At 38.1% G+C, this 17471-nt stretch overlaps 1 protein-coding gene across 2 annotated transcripts; it reads right to left on the reverse strand.

The window, feature by feature from the left end:
• Window positions 1-2291: 2291 nt before the first annotated feature.
• LOC139114074 (neuromedin-K receptor-like) lies at window positions 2292-15489 on the reverse strand. 2 transcript variants are annotated; one of them, XR_011547789.1, is made up of 5 exons: window positions 15379-15489; window positions 12292-12650; window positions 11147-11551; window positions 4558-4772; window positions 2292-3836 (listed from the first exon to the last, which is right to left on the reverse strand). XR_011547789.1 is itself a non-coding variant. In XM_070675583.1 (4 exons), exons 1-3 carry the CDS (start codon window positions 12346-12348, stop codon window positions 4644-4646), a joined length of 591 nt encoding a protein of 196 aa, XP_070531684.1. In that variant the 5' UTR covers window positions 12349-12607; the 3' UTR covers window positions 3714-3836; window positions 4558-4643. The 2 variants fall into 2 exon arrangements, 1 of the variants encoding a protein (XP_070531684.1); XM_070675583.1 differs by lacking the exon at window positions 15379-15489 and having other exon boundaries at window positions 3714-3836; window positions 12292-12607.
• Window positions 15490-17471: the final 1982 nt, after the last annotated feature.

The raw sequence follows: 17471 nt of genomic DNA on the forward strand, positions 1-17471 counted from the left end.
GTAATATGGTCAAATTTGCGTGATTGAGTGACGAGACGTGCAGCAGCATTTTGAACTGACTGCAATCGAGAAAGCTGTTCTTTTGATACTCCGTACAAGAGACTATTGCAGTAGTCCAATTGGGATGTGACGAAGGCATGGATCAATGTCTCGGTGGTACTTCTGTCAAGTAATTTGCGGATCTTGCTGATACGGTATAGAGAATAATATCCGTTCCTGCATATTTGGTTGATTTGGTCTGACATGAAACCGTCACTGTTCAGCCTAACACAATGATTCCGCACAGAGGTGGAGGGTGTGATGTCAAAGTCGCCAATCCTGAGATTGGCCATCACCGACACGTCCGACTTGAGCCTTGATGAGAAATGGATAACCTCTGTCTTGTCGTCATTTAATATCAGCATGTTTGATTTCATCCAGATCCGAATGTTGCCAATGCAATGTTCGAGACAAGAGCGCACATCAGCCGGCGTGTTGCAAATGACATAAACTTGACTGTCATCCACGTACATCATGCATTCAAGGCCGTGTTCCGCGATAATGTCCTCTAAAGGTGTTATGTAGAGCGTAAAAAGAAGTGGTCCCAACACCGATCCCTGAGGAACACCATATTTCACATGAGAGCTAGGGGATGACGCAGTCCCAGCTGTTACAGATTGTGTCCGATTTTCAAGGTAAGAGCAGAACCAAGATAAAGCCGTTCCCGTAATGCCAAAACAAGATTCAAGCCTTTGAAGTAGGATTTCGTGGTCTATGGTGTCAAATGCAGCCGACAGATCCAACATGATGAGAACAACGTCCATTTTCTTGTTTAGCGCACACATGATGTCGTTATGTACACGAAGCAGGGCTGTCTCCGTGCTGTGATAAGGACGATACGCACTCTGATGACGTGGGAAGAGACGAAACTTGGTGAGGTGATCGCGTAATTGCAGGGCTACAATTCTTTCCAGAATTTTTGATATGAAGGGAAGGTTAGACACAGGTCTATAATTTTTCAGTATGTTATTATCGAGATTGGGTTTTTTCAACAGTGGTCGGATAATAGCTGTCTTGAAATGGCTAGGAACTATACCTGACGATAGGGAGCTGTTGTAAAGATGTCTAAGTAAACTACCAAAACATCTATGTCCTGGTTTGCAGCAGTTCTGTGGGGATGAACATTTGACCAGCGAGCGCGATCAATACGCCACAGTACTGCGGCAAATTGTATTTCATATCCAAAATGCATTTAAGAGCAGCGATCAGAACGACTTCCAAATGTCGATATGACTTCAAATGCGTCATTTTAAAGATAAGTCATGATTTCTATGGACACTAGCCCTCCCCATTGTCAATTCTGTGCTCAGCCCTGATTTTGTATAATATTTTTTTTCCAACTTTAGGTATTAAATAGCAGCTAATATTGCATCAAAACTGTCCCTGTGACTACAAAAGCGTCCATTATGCGGTAGGTGTTGTCAGACTTGAGTTTAACCCCCTATCTTACCGGACATTTAGGATGGATACTACTTTGAGGTCAGGGACCATTTGAGGTCTTAACATACGTAAAACATAAAATGGATATCAAGTTTTATCTCCATTATTGGTTATGGCTTAGCAGGTTTTTCCTGTTGCTGTGATTACATGTGATAAATACTGAGTTCAAACAGATGGAAGATGCCCGGTTCGTAAGTTTCTCAGAGGTAACAGTCCTGATACGAAATTGAATGGGTTTGTTATGAGCCTCCACATTTCCTCCTTTATTTCGAGCTCCGGGTTTAGTCAGGAAAGTTCAGGAAAGGGTCTAATACATCATCCGGTACATCCGGCTTATCAAACGTCAACGTGATGAACATTATTGTCTGACGAAGTATGGTCTGCTTGCAAACGCCTACTTTGCTATTCTCTAGACTCATGTTTTATCGAAAGATGTAAATATAAGTTTATTCACAGAATACCGGGATTTATGTCCGGGTACATCGTGCAGCGGAGGTATTGTCTATCCATCGTCTTGAGCAGTGTCAAGTTGATAAACAGCTCATTTGCATATTAAATAAAGTTTTGTAATGAGTGATTTAACTCTGAGAGTACTGTGCGAAAGTTGATGAAACCTGTTACATATAATGATGTAACTGATTGTTCTGTGAAGCACACTACTAGAACCTGTTGTAAACACATGAGCACATTCAGTTCTGGTTGAGCATATGATAAATAAAAAATGACACGTACCTTGCTAATTCTAAGTCATAGTCATACAAAACAAATTGGTACGCTCTTATACATAGAAGCACATTGTAACACAATGTTTGCAAGTGCCTCAGATTGAAAGGATTAATCTTTGCGCAAACTTTTATTTACTTTCAACTATTTTCATAACAAAATAATAATAAAAACCAGGGTTTTGGTAGTAGATACTTGTGAGTGTTAAAAATTAAAAATTAAAAATTTATTTTTAATTCTGTTGAAAAATATTTTTCTTTTACTTTAACAAAACTAAGAAGGTGAAAAATAATAACTACACTTACTCCAGAACTTTTTAAATAAACTCTTACATTACAAGCTGAGAACAGAAAAAAATCGTAAAACTCTAAGTTCGAATATATCTCCCGAAGATTCATTTTCCCTAAGTGAAGGGACATTGTCTAAGTAAAAAGTGCGTAATTGCTCTGCAAAAAAATGGAAAAGATAGTACGGCATCGTAGAACGAATACATGTTTCGTCATGCGCTATTCTCGTACACGTTTCAAAAATATGCATAATATTTGATTGCCCTGGAAACGAAAACTTTGAAGTAAGGTTACCCGTCGGTAACCATATTTATCATACAAATTAGCATGCTATATGATGTGCCCTGGCAAATTGCCTTACCCTAATTAGAACCAAATCGATTCAGAAATGTCTAACTGAAGGTAATGATAGTGAAAATCTCGTAACAAAATCACTATAACATAGACATATACATTTAATAATTGAATAAATTGATATCCATATTGACCACATCATTGTCTATTTGCTAACATTGAATAAAGTGTTCAGATTTTTTCATGTGATGACTCTAGACAGTGAATCAATTGTTTAAAGGACTTTCTTGAAAGAAATGGCTGCTGGGCATACATATAATAAACATCTTATTTTATTTTGCATTGCAATTATAGCCAAAATTGAGCACAACCAGCAGACGTATTAAGTCTGTGTAATGGGAATCAAAAATTTCGTGACAAAATTGCTATATTGAATTGAATCCCTCAAAAATTGACGTTGACACAGTTTGTTGCCCTGTCAGGACACATATCGATCGTGACAAAATTGCTAAATTTAATTTTATCCCTCGAAAATTGTACGTTGACACCCACAGTAAATTGGTGTGTTTTGTAACCATGTTTGAGGGGACATTTAAACGTTATCATACCATACTGAAGTTCGTTAACTACATAAAACAGGGCTCGATGACACAGTAATACTTTCAAAACTCGGACAATTTGCCTGTTGCAAGTTAATTTACGAACTAGGTTATCAGAGAAAAACTCTCTCAATGACCAAAACACAATTGGTAATGAATCATCCAAACTAAGTTACATATACGTCATCTACACGACATTTCCAAGTGGATCGAGTTACAATCATCGAATCATGGATTTTGTTTGTCTTTCAGGTGACATAGATTGTTACATGGTCGTTGCTTCCGTCTCTGGAACCAAGGTTTCCAATTGAGAGTGATGTAATTTAGTTTTGTCGGTGGATAGGCTCTCGGTGACACGACGACGTTCCTCACGACTTCGTCTGTCCATGGTTGGTTCCCTGTCCTGTCGCTTTAGTAATCGTCGACAAGATAAGCATGTGCGATAGAAGTCACGCTGGGAAAAGAAGAGAATCAAAATGCTGGAATAAATGATTGTCAGGTATTCTCGATAAAATGTCTTATGTAGTGAAAGATGATCACAGTTTGCAGTTCAGTCAGGACAAAAATCTATCTGGGAGGTAACACAGAGGGAAATTCCTGGAGAAGATCATCATAATTTTAGGATAAACGTGATATTTTACATGCTTACATAAGAGTGGGTGCAGTTTCAAAATTTGCTACACCCGTCTTTAAACTCATATAAACATTTTCTGTACACCTGTCTTATTGCAGGTCATAATTGACTATGGAAAGGAAGCGTTGGGTTGTCATTTCTCTCCCTAAGATGGAGGTCTTAGGACGAGGTAAACACGGGCTTCTCAAATTCTCTCATAGTCACTGAAATGTAATGCCAGTGCACTAATTTCTGATAAAAATAAACAGCAGCTTTGCTTTCGACATTTTCAATGAATTATTCCACATTTTCTATCCTAAAGTGAAATTTCAAAATTGATTCGAAGAAGCTCATTAAATTGTTACTTCTATGTTTTGCTTCACCCGGTTTTGACATAAACCAATACATCTAGGGAAAATTGCAAGGTGCATGACCCATCGATAATACTACATCTAGTTATTTACAAACTTTCAAAATGGTTTTCAGATATTTCAAATAGATATCATTTTAGTTATATCACCAAATGTATACTGGAATATACAATGATGCATGCAATATTTACCCTGAAACTCTTACTGATGAAAGCATATATGATTGGATTGAACACGGCATCTGATATGATCAACCAAATATATCCGCAAGCTTTTATTATATTGACTGCCATTGGATGAGTTTCCAAGAATTCTGTGTGTGGGTGAGTACAACCATTCTGAAAAGGTGTATAGGAAGCCAGCAAATGGCGAACATGATCACAGCGAACAGGATGCTGGTTATTGCCTGAAATAGAAAAAAAAATAATGTAAGTGTAAAGTGTGTCTCCTTGGTAAAAATATAAACGGCAATCTTCAGTCGTGCACATTCTGGAAAGTAATTTTGTATTTCAATTTTTCTGATCAAAGTGCATTTTATAGTTTCTACTTCCTTTTACTAAAAACACCTCAATTTAATGGATACATACGTCATACGTTTAACAGTTTAAATCTACGCAAGCATATTTAATGATAACACACTTAATAGTAGTCAAATGCCATATTGAGCATGTGATCAAATGGAAACTATTATTAGTGTTATAAGCATTCAAATATGACCACCCCTCTCTTTATCTGTTTGAGCTCAGGGACAATTGCACTTGACCACATGGAAGTTGACAGCCGACAAGTTTACGCCAGTCCCACATGCATATCCGTATGGTTTTCAAGAACTTGGAGATGTTGATAAATGTAAGAAAAAGAACAATGATCGAAATTCTTACAATCTGAGGTATCATATGAGTTACGATACACTTTAACTCAAGGAGGTTCGAGACATAGCACTAGATGGTTTGAAAGACCTGTGGAATGTTGATAGAGCTGAGAGCATGGGCAAAGGTGGAACATCTGACCATCTGGTTGTGCCAACAATGGTCTGATACACTAGAAAGAAAGCAGGTTGATGAAATGACACAGTGATGGCACTTCAAGATTTCAGAAATATAGATTTCGATTACTAGAACGATGAGAATAGGAGGAATGTTTATTTTTTTCGATCTTTTACACAATCGTCATACTGAACATTAGAACTGAAATCCTTCGTGACAAAGAATCAGAAGGAAGGCCACCATATTGACATCGAAATGTAAGCATCGCAGTCATTGTTTCATTAATGTCAGCTGGCCATACCTAACAAAACACAATATGCCAAATTTTCAAATTACGAAAGGTTAGAAAATTGTACTACATTCATTATTAGTGGAGATTGCGAGCTTAGGGAGCTGTCATTACTTACAGCCGGTGGGGGAGGTCGGAAGAATTCCGTCGGAAACTCAGAAATTTTGAGTACCCCCCTACAAACCATATGAATTTGAGTACCCCCTCTTTAACTTAGAAATTGTGACTGACCCCCACTTAGAAAAGTTAAATACCAATACATGTATTTGTAAAATTTACAAAAATACAGCAATACTAATAAAGACCTTTCAAATCCTGATGTACCCTGTTAGATTATCATTGGTTATCTCATGACAATTGAAAAAGGAAAAAACTAACAATACAAAGTGACAACAAGTATTCAACCATATAGTATTGTTCAATTTGGATGGGCATCATGACAGGGCTTTCACTACGATATCTTTCTGGGCAGAATTTGAAAGTACAGGGTGAGAACACGCGAGAGGCTCAGGGGGAAAGTGTTAGACGAGCGTCCCTTATCTTTCAAGGAAAATTTTGAGAAATTGTTGCGTGCAATGGTGCAGTCTGAGAGGTGTTTCGATTTGTTTTACACATTGCAAAACTGTTTGAAAACGACATTGAATACTGATATTTTTATTACATTTTGTGCATGATACAGTTTGAGTCACAACGCTCAACAACCAAGGGGGAGAGCGCGTCGATAATTTTGAGAAATTGACCTGTGCAATAGTGCAATCTGAGAGGTGTTTCAATTTATTTCGCACCAAAAATTGAGTAACCCACCTTCCTCTCCACATTTTGAGCAACCCCCCTTGAAGTTTTCAATTTTTTGAGTGACCCCCAGGCCGTAAATAATGACCGCTCCTTATGAGGTGATAGAATAAATTTAGGTTTTTCATGAAAGTTCAGTTGCACACATGAAGGGTAGGTACAAATGTTGACAATGATGTTAACATTGAGACCTCCTACAGTGTAATTGCTCTAAGGGGAAGGGGTGACTAGTTGGATGGCACTGTGTGGTTTGAAAGACCTGTGGAGTGTTGATAAAGCTGACAGCATGAGCAATTGTGGAGCATCTGACCACCTTGTATACCAACAATGGTCTGACACAGTAGAAATGAGGGCGGTTTGTAATATGATACTTCAAGATTTCAGAGGTTTTAGATTTCGATAAGAACGATACGAATAGGAGAAATGCTTTTGTACAATCGGTCATACTGAAAATAAGAACTGATACCCTTTGTGCCACAGAAGCAAAAGGAAATCTATGATATTGACATCAAAGTGTAAGTATCGCAGTGGCAGTTTTATCAAATTGGCTGGCCATATCTAGCACAACACAATGTACAAGAATTTCCATAAACTGTACCGCATGTCTGATTACTTTGTTAATTGGAAGAGAGTTCATGATGTAGTGAATTTTAGTTTTTGGATTAAAGTATAGTTGCACACGGAAGGATATGCAAATTATGACAATGATATTTATTTTTAGGCCTACTACAATCATGTAATTGCTGGATGGGGAAGGCGTGACTAGTCCCCTTCGAAAGACACTGCATAAGAGTAAATTCAACTGAGACATACACCTTCATTTAGGTTCTCAGGTTTCTGAAGACATGTATTTGAACTAATGTGGAGAAATACTTTTTGGCTTATGACGATTAGTACCGAAATATTGAATAAAGTGTTAAGACATTATTGATTACACGAGCTGAGGACTGTTCTTCCTTCTTCTTGACTTACTGGTCAAGAAAACAAACACAACAAACAAAGTTGAGAGTATTGAAGTTGAAGAAGACATAAACGTTAACCAAAAGCTACGATTACAAGCTATTTTGCAATCTAGAGGTTTGCCATGGAGTGAAATTGTGTATAGAAACGTGAACGAGGGGGTCTTTAGGTGACCTGTTGCAGGTAAAAGAGTTGTTACAGACACAGCTAACGTATCCATTGCACAGGCCCATTGACATGAACTTCTCGCAGCGACACAGACTAACAATGTACAAAGCCTCCTAAAATTCGATTAACGGTGTGAATAAACTTTAGATTAACTTAATTTTCTTTCCATAATAAAAAAGACAGCTTAAGACATAAAAACAGTTGTTAATCCACTTTATGATGGAGCCGTTCCAGCTCTATTGACTATTGTCAATGATATAGCTCAAGACAGAAATGAGACACCTTGGAAATCATGTCTCAAAAGAGGATTTTTCAATAAGCAGCTACAGCTACTGGAGCCATTGCAACAGAGAACGTTTTAGAGCGGACAAATGTTATTCTGAAAAACTGTTTAACAAAGATATTTCGAGGTATCATTAACAACAGCGGAGGAAGTATCATTTGAAAAATTGCAAAGAAAACTCGACGGTCATATTACAGCTGATTTAAAAATAAATCAGACAGATGAGATGAATACCTTCAGCCTTAAGCGGAAGTCTAAAAGGCCATGGGAAAGTTTTCCTGTTTACGGCGAAGCCTAATGTTTAAATATATCATACCTCTTCCTAGAATTAGAATGGCATGTCCTGCTCTGATAAAAGCTGACCAGTTTGACCCTGTTCTATTCGGTTTGATGTCAGTGAACTCAACAAAGTGTGCCTCCCATGGCTGAACAACATTTGTTAGGCTCTAGTTATGCTACTTATGCTCATAAAGTTGTAGGGCCACTCTCGTTACGCCACTTCTATTACACTGAGCAACATTTACTTCTTAGCCAGAGAGGCTCATGTTTCAACATACAGATAACCATATGCCTGGAATATAGACCTATTTTCCCATATCGTGAACTAATTGAAGCACTCAATATCCTTACAAGAGATTAAGAGTTCATCACCCTTATTCTGACAAGATAATGAATTCCATTCATCTGAAAAGGTTCCTCTTCTGTCATTCTTTGACAACATACAGAAGATTGGTGTACAACTTATAATCAGGCAACCATTGATCTTGATTTCCCATAAGGAATTTAACATTCCAGTCTACCCTTCTTAGCCTGAAACACTATAGTTTGATTCAAAAAAATAACATTTACACCATTTCGTACACGCCTTGATGGATTCTTCTCACTAAACATTCTGTTGTCCTTACATCAATGTAGGTATAATATTCAATCAGTATAAATCTTGTCTATAGCAAATCCATCAATTATGTAAATACGGTTGTGTTTCTGAATAGAAGATTGGGCATAATACACTGCAAATTTTGGCTTGCCATTTGTCGATTTCATTGGCTTCAACACAAGGCTGAAAGTGTCATCTGTCACACTAACTTACTCCCAGTCGCCCCTAGGGTACAAAGCCTCTGTTTTCTCCAATCATGAAGCCTTTGCTGCTTTTCATCAGACGCCTTAGTATATTTTGTTATTTTTTTTCAAATGCTCGGTGATGCCTTTCTGTATCTTTTGTCAGCCTTTCACTCTGATCAGAAAATTTCTCAGGGCTATTGTGCTATGCCAATGCCTTCCTAGCCATAACCGCACTGTTTTACAAGCTTCGGTAAAGTAGTTATCCCTATCAACTTGTTAGGCCATGGTTGAACTATCCAAGTCGTTTCTTCACTTTGCTCATCGAGGGCACCACCATTATAGTCATCTTCTATATTCGTGTGCAAATATATATTCCTCCCTATTTAACATTTTTGGTCGTAATAAGACCAGCGACAAAGAAGACAACCATAGGTAAACCTTCCAAAATATGCCTCCCTTGCCCTCATCGATGTTAATGTCCCAGCAGTGTCTGCCCTGATATAAATACACTCAATCTTCAGAGCACACTCCCTCTACGTTCTTAACTTGGTACATGGGTAAAACCAATGAGCGTTCTAATATTATTTGCAAGAATCGTGTCATTGTAGAGGTTGAATATTGTCAAGACAAGTTCAACAACTGCACAGTCAGCTCTTAGACCCCGGCGAGGAGCTGCGAATGCACTGGACACTATCAGTACAATACCATTTACAGTGTTTAGCAAGCTTGCCATCTGCTTACTTGTCTTCATTAGTGCTATGAAGGTTATAATTTTCAGCTGCAGTGTTGATCTCTTTTTAACTTTATGACGTTCAGTAATATTTGTCACAGTAAGATATGAGCCCAGTGGGTATCACTAGCACAGATAAGCCGCTCACGGAATTGGCCATACGGAGTTGCTGTAACTACTTAACTACTGTAACTAGTGTAGACTCAGCCCTGGCTGCTACATTTTTGCTACATATTTAAACTGGTGTTAGGGCTTCTGCAATCATGCTAGCTATCAAATGATTGGCAAATCTACTTTGTGTGCATTGAAATATTGCCATTTCGTTATGTAGGTGAAGTCAAAGTTCGTGTAAAAGAATTAATCAAAATTTCTAAGAGGGCAGAGCGACTTTTTTCGCTTTCCTATCAATTTAAAGTAGAGGAGTGCATGTTTAGAAGGTTGAGCAACCATGCCCTCAAGGCAAATTAAATATGATAATAAAGTGATTAAACTTATACCGCCATATTCTAGTTTTATTTAAAAGTGTCGAAAATCAATATTTTTAAAAGGCTGAATTTTATTTGCGTTTACAGAAGACACAGGATGGGCAAAATGTTCATAATTGGCAAGACTATTTGTTGACACAAATAGTCACGTTAAAATTTTACCCTTATGGAGCAAAGCGCTTGCAAATCATGTTGTATGCACACCCTTTGGTGATGCATAAGCTTCTTTCAATCGCAGGGAGGCTGTCAGTTCATGTGGCAGAACATGTCAGCTACTGCTGACGGTGAGCTGGAATGCTAAATTAGCTTTCGCACACCGTGATATACAATTGTACCTGAGGACCAAATTGACAGTGGTTTGCTTTGAAGCATTGGCATTACGCGAAGTGGACATATTGTCTAAATTGAGGTGTTGCCAACACTGTCAGGTGTAATTATCAGCTCAGCAGTTATTCCAGTCGACCACAGAGAAATCAACTCTGCCAAAGTTGAAACATTGCCCTGCATCAGGTCCGATGTAGTCAAAACAACTACACCTGAAAGCAAGTGATAAGACTTGGACAGTGCTTGGACATATGTGGTGGTGTTGTTTAGACTACATCTGACCGTCTCCTAGACAATGTTTCAACTTTTGCAGAGTTGATTTTTTATGATCGAGTCATGTTACCGCTTAGCTGTTAATTGCACGCGACTGCGTTGGCAACACCTCGACTTAGACGATATGTCTCGTTCGTCTAATGCCAATGCTTCAAAGCAAACCACTGTAAATAAGTCAGCAATGCTGGACAGGGACATCCATCCCCATACTTAGAAGAATAGTACTTCCCAATGCAAGGTACTAGGTTCGAAAGCACTTTTTTAGTTTTTCTCTTATTGTAATACTGGTTTTTATAATCAGTTGCAGAAGCACAACTACAATCTATGTGTCTCCTTGCTGATTAGAAAGTGTCGGCTTCAGTTTAACTGAGAAGGTAGGAGATTCTACAAGAGAAATAAGTAATCATGGCATGGTGTTTAGAACATACCTTTTGTTTGGATCGTACTTCCATTCTATTGTCAGCACATCCAGGTAACTTGTACAACCACAGCCTGGCAACAACGCGCAAGTAACAAATTCCGAGTATGAGAAGGGGTCCGATGTACATCAGCAGAAAGACGATCCACATGTACACTTTTCTACCGTCAACCGCACCAACCATTGGCCAACTATTGCTACACAAAGCAGCGGTTCTGTTCTCAACAAGGGGGTAATAATATAGTTCGTTTAAGATAGGGTAGGGGCAGCAGATGACAAGGGCTGCAATCCAGATGAGGATGATAGCAATAATCCTGTGCCTTTTCTTCGCCTGTGTTAGCAAAGGATACATTATTGCTCGATATCGCTCTATGCATATGGCTACCAAAGTGAAGATGCTGACAATTTCGGATGCCTGTAAGGAGAATTAAATATAAGCATTAGCAATGAAGTATGTAATGAAGTATCTAGCATAGTTAATTGTGTCTCATCAGATTTTAAACATGGACTCATTAGACCATTGACTAAACCGCGTGTAGTTTCATCGCAATGAATGATGGTCATATAAATTCTTTGAAATGACATGAAATTGCTGAACTCTTTCTCGTCTCTCTCAACTTATAAGACAACATCACAGTAACATTGTAGAAATTCAAACAAAGGCAAAAGTCTTTTTCAGCTTTGCAATGCAAGACAAGGCAAGGCATGGCAATGAATATTCACGGAGAACAATTAGAGCAACATTAATGTTTTTGCTGTCATTAATAACTCAATATTTCTGGATATATAAATCATAAATATATTGAAATAAAGCTTCTAACAAATTAAAGTGTACTTCGCATGATCACCTTTAAGCTATATTAACATTTATTATTTGATGAGTTTGTATTTTGTTCATGTCTTTTTTGTTCATATATCCGTGTTCCTGTGAAAGGACGATACAAGAGTAAATGACACTAGATGAAAAGAGGAGAAGAAAACGGATAAGACAAACCTAAGTACCTATTAATTTAATCAAAACAAAACCAAATAAAGAGATTCTAAAGAGTGTACAATATTGAAAGAAAAAATACATTTAAACAAAATATAACTTACCATCAATAAAACAAAAATCGTTTCTAAACCTAGGGTTTAAAAAAATAGACGTACACTTACCGTATGCAAGTAGGAGACCAGTTTACACATGGCGAAACCAAATACCCACTCTCCCATGACAGTGCTCGTAAATAGAAACGGCAGGCACACAAGACTAAGAGTCCAATCAGAAACAGCAAGATTAAAGATCAACGGGTTAAAAGACGTTTTGCCCTTCTTAGCATGTGTTAAAACGAAAACGACCACGATGTTCTCCACTACAGACAGTGCAACACCAATAGTGAATATTGCTGTCAATATTTTGACCACACTGTCATTTATTGTATCGAGTACGTAACGTACATTATGAAAGTAATCATCTAGTTCTGTTGACGGACTTTCTGTCAAATGTATCATTGTCGGAACAGGACTCGTCATGCCTGAGAGAGAGAGAGAGAGAGAGAGAGAGAGAGAGAGAGAGAGAGGAGAGAGAGAGAGAGAGAGAGAGAGAGAGAGAGAGAGAGAGAGAGAGAGAGAGAGAGAGAGAGAGAGAGAGAGAGTGTTACGAAATTTGCTACACACAAAAAGTTGCTACAGTGAGATGTAATTTGATACACAATATTTGAGCGTCAAAAGTATCGTCACTGCACGGCAGGGCAACATCGATTAAACTGTCGATCCAATACCTCGTTAATAAGTCTTCAAACATCATTATTAACAGTGCTATTCGGCCAAACCATTGTGAAAGAAGAGTTGGCCGATCAACATCTCTAAATTGCACCCATTCCCCATTCCGCGTTGTTGTCGCTTTCTTTGCATTTCGATCGTTTTCATGAGTCAACAGAACAACGTCTAAATTATAACAACACTTAACTCCGAACACTCACAGTATACGAATACTTCTTACGTGACAATCTGTACACAAGTTATTCAAATATACAGTAAAAGTCTAAGAGTTGCGAAACCGACATAGCATCATCACTGGAAAGCACAAAGCTACTTGAGTTTTCAAATCAGTGGGCCTTAGAGTGGTGCATAAACTTTAAATTAAACTTTGAACCAAAATCGAAAACGAACTAAGCAAATTGCTTACAATGATGCCTCTCTTCATACGAAATCAAAGAGCCATTTGAGCTTCTGATCAATTAGACTATAGGAGTTCAGAAATTTCAAATCAACAATGATCGCCTTTTGAGCCTAACGATGGATAAAGTTGTTCTCATTTAACCCTTAATTGAGCACATGTTACAACTATAATATCTTACTTCAGAGTCCTAACTGACTACTAGGACTACTATAACTGACTACTACTACTACTACTACTACTACTACTACTACTACTACTACTACTACTACTACTACTACTACTACTACTACTACTACTACTACTACTACCGTTATGAAAGGTTTGAGACCGATTAAACTGCCAATATATAGGAATAAAGAAACACAATGCGGTGTGCTCTGTCGTGATATCAAGCAGTCAGCCGTTTCCACGCCCTTTCGACGTAATGTCGTGATGAATTCGACCGCCTGCCTATTCAATAGACGATCCAATTTGAACACCCACACATCGAGACTGTCACGAGCGGAATCTAATTAAATTCGCAAAAGAATTAGTAATAACCAACATCGATGACAGCTGCCCTGACACCTTATTAGGCCACTATTCTTCTATAATTCTACTCATTCAACAGCTATTCTCTGAGGAAATCATGTAATCGACGATAAAGAAGGCGTGAACCTATACGCTAAAATAAAGTAGCTGTGTCCGTTACGCATCTGTACGATCAATACATCATGAAATCATCACCATATGGCCAGTAGCTTTTGTTGATATATGTTCATTTGAATATTAATAAAATGCCGAAACTTTATTCGAGAGGTATTCCTGAATGCATTTACGTATTTCACAACAGGCACAAATTGTTCACTGGGGCATGTCATGTGTTGATATTTTCATACAAAACACACAAGGAACAAACAGTGTTTTCACTCAACATATCTTGATGTACAAACTACATCAATGCAAGGTTGAAACTATATTATAGCATAGGATTGTTCGCAATTTCGCGTGACTTGCGTCCGTACTCATGGACCCGGGTTATTGACTAGGTATTTGGCTTCTGTTGGTCTATCGAATAATAAGAGACTTTACACGGCATTATTGTCCCCATTTAAAGTAAAATCCGCCCGTCAAATTGTCTGTACATTCTGTCTCATGCAACCGATGTTCGCTTGGGATGTAAGGTGACGTTTTATGACCGAGACGGGCTGGAAAATGCATGGGGTCATCCGAAATTGGAAAACTACAAAGGCGGGAGAGTGGATGGGATGCGAAATGTGTTAGCAACAGTTTCTAGGTGCACGTCTGTACTTGATATTAGCTATATATATCTGTGCCCTTTATTGTTATAGTTGATGGTCAAGTCCAGGTGCAATGACAATGCACATGACACACTGACAAGCTGCATTTATGAAGAGAAATACCGGGTCTTTCACTAAGTCATATGAAGTACACCAAAACTGCACTTGACACACAGTAAATTGTCAAATGTTAGATTTACTGTCTAGGCAGCTATTACGAAAAGAACAAAAATAATGAAACATCAAAATATCAACTTTTCCTTTAGCAATGGCGTTCGTAGGTCATCAGCTTTTAACATTTTCTAAGTGGGGTTTGTCATCGAAACTCTTTGTCTGAGTGGGGAGGGGTCATATTATTGTGATGGATACGTACAAAAATGCTGTGTCACCCAGGCTAAAGTAACTTAACACTCCCTAAGTCTCCATGAGAACCGACGCTTACTGTGACCAATAAATTAAATATTAACACGAAAGAGAAATCAAACACCAACATCGATAATTAATTTGGATAGTTTGTCGAGAAGAAGGACCATCTTGAAGGCGCAAAGCTACAACCCGCCACGTAACTTTGCCAATCCCATCCCTACGAACATTTCGACTGCAGCTCTACTAATTAGATGTAATGCATAATTCGGAATCGACATTTGCCGTTCTAACAATAGTTAACAAAGAAAGACAAGATTAATCTTCATCGACGTCTCAATATACAATCCTTGGTATATACGTATTACTTTAACGAGTGTTGGGTCTACAACATATGAAATAATATTCTAAAGATCACTACATTGGACATTCCCTTACCTTCAAGCACCAGAATGCTCCGTGTTGAAAGAGTCTAAGTCGGTTTAATTTGGGCTGAGCCTGGACTACGTAAAATGTATGATGTCTTCCCACGTGTGCATCGAGCGGAATGATCAGCTCAACACACGTGTCTGCTCAGTAGGACAGTAGTTGCGTTAATTTTAGTTAAGAGGATGTCATCAAATATCTATATCTTTGAGCTGCGTCAGAATTTCGACTTAGTCTGATTTTTTTACAGCGCAAAAGCAGTTTATGTTGGTGAACAGTTCATATTGGGTAAAAACCAATTAATCATGGACCATATGCAGTATTTTACAAGAGACAAGCTAAACATAAAATTTTAAGAACTACTTTTATTCCACAACGCGCATAAATATACGATAATAATTCAGTTAACAGGCTTTGTTGATGAACTTTATGACGTACGTTTACACAGCAGTGTAATACATCATGCGTGCCAATTTCTCCACATCTCTTGGAACACCAAAAGGCAGCGTCAATAAATGCCTCTGGGGGCGACAGAACGGAGGGTTGATTTGAAAATATTTAGTGTACATAGGGGATTTGAAAATACTGTTTAATTGAAACGGGAACTAAGTCTTGAAAACATGCTGCTGATTTTGAATATCGTAATGGATAAATATTAACCAAAAGTCACAAAAACGTTCGCAATGGTTGATTACAAAAAACAAACAGGTACTTTCTCACATCCATAAAAGTAAGTACAAATCACATGAAACTGCTACTTTGTTGTGTCAACAAAAATATGACATGTTATGAGCCATGTAAACATATTGATCTAGACTACACTGACCCTCCCGACGATTGCAGAACGTTTTGGAATTTATGCTTACAATTTACACACAGTTATCTGGGTTATTCTCCAGCAGAGAACTTGATACCAAACATGCGTATTAAGTTGTCAGGTGGCGCTTTTTGGTTCTGACTGACCCTGAGCAACCCCAGTAATTTTCTTTACACCCACACTCGACGACAGAGTAACTTCGAGAGGAATAGTACTCACACAATGGCCGGACATAAGGTATCAGTTGAATAATTACTTTCCCTCAGGCCTTAGTCAACAAAAATAATTCTCTGATTTGATATCAAGAGAAATTCTGGAATTTATGCTTACAGTCTGTATGACTTATTGTGATCGGCAGACGGCGACTAAGACGCTATTGTGTCCTTTCAGCTGTCATTCTGTAATATGAGCTTATTAAACGGCAAGCATAGATGCCATTTTAAAAATTTGCCGAGATTCTTCTGAACCAGTTGACAACTTGAATTCAAAAACCTTTGTGTGTTTTACAAACATTCCTTGTGTTCCTACAAAATTGGAAAAATTATAAAACAAATTCATATATGAAAATTTCATAAAGTGATCGATGTAGTCATTAGAAGCCAGTAGCCGGCGAAATTGGACGGCCGTAAAGGCATTTTCGCCGGCTGTGGATTGTAAAGAAATGTTATCGAACAGAACCGAAATGTATGTCTTCACAAATTATCACAAGTGATTAAACGTACAAGTCTTATGTTTGGGCGCGACGTAACGGCAATATTTCCTTCGGTTTCGACAATGTTGCTCCATCTGATTTCAGTGTAATCCTCGAGTCCTATGTATATCCGTTTACATCATGGATGACATCTCGAGAGAAGCCTGTATTTCGTGAGCGACGATACCATGGTGTATATGTTGCCTGACTCGGTGTGAATTAAAATAAGATTTTAGCACGCGTATGTCACTATAATATAAGAGGACAAAAAGATCGCGAGTAGCCAGCGATGTTGACACAGGGTTGAGCGAAAGCATCGGAATGTAGACTTCTTTAACATTTTCACGACAGAATGTAATCGATAGTAGAAAGTACAGCGAGTCGGTCATATTTAGAAGTTGGAAATTCTGCTGTAGCGTCATTTGTTTACCTGATACGATGGACAATGTAGTAAACACTGTACATTTTAAGCTATTTCAATACAAATGTAAAAATGTGATGGTATTTGCTCTCAATAGTGAATACGAGATAGATAAGGAAATGTAGCCTGTACTAGTAGTTTTAATAATGTCTGAGTTTGATAAATAAACAAACAGG

The sequence above is a fragment of the Ptychodera flava genome, chromosome 16 (assembly GCF_041260155.1).
Source record: "Ptychodera flava strain L36383 chromosome 16, AS_Pfla_20210202, whole genome shotgun sequence".
NCBI lineage: Eukaryota > Metazoa > Hemichordata > Enteropneusta > Ptychoderidae > Ptychodera > Ptychodera flava.

Bases quoted from the DNA above. Each gene is read 5' to 3' on its own strand.
- LOC139114074 (XM_070675583.1), bottom strand. From the start codon at position 12,348: ATGGGAGAGTGGGTATTTGGTTTCGCCATGTGTAAACTGGTCTCCTAC. The intron at 11,552-12,291 runs GTAAGTGTACGT...TTCTCCTTACAG, and splicing joins TGGTCTCCTACTTGCATACG to GCATCCGAAATTGTCAGCAT. The intron at 4,773-11,146 runs GTATGTTCTAAA...TTTCTATTTCAG, and splicing joins AAGTACGATCCAAACAAAAG to GCAATAACCAGCATCCTGTT.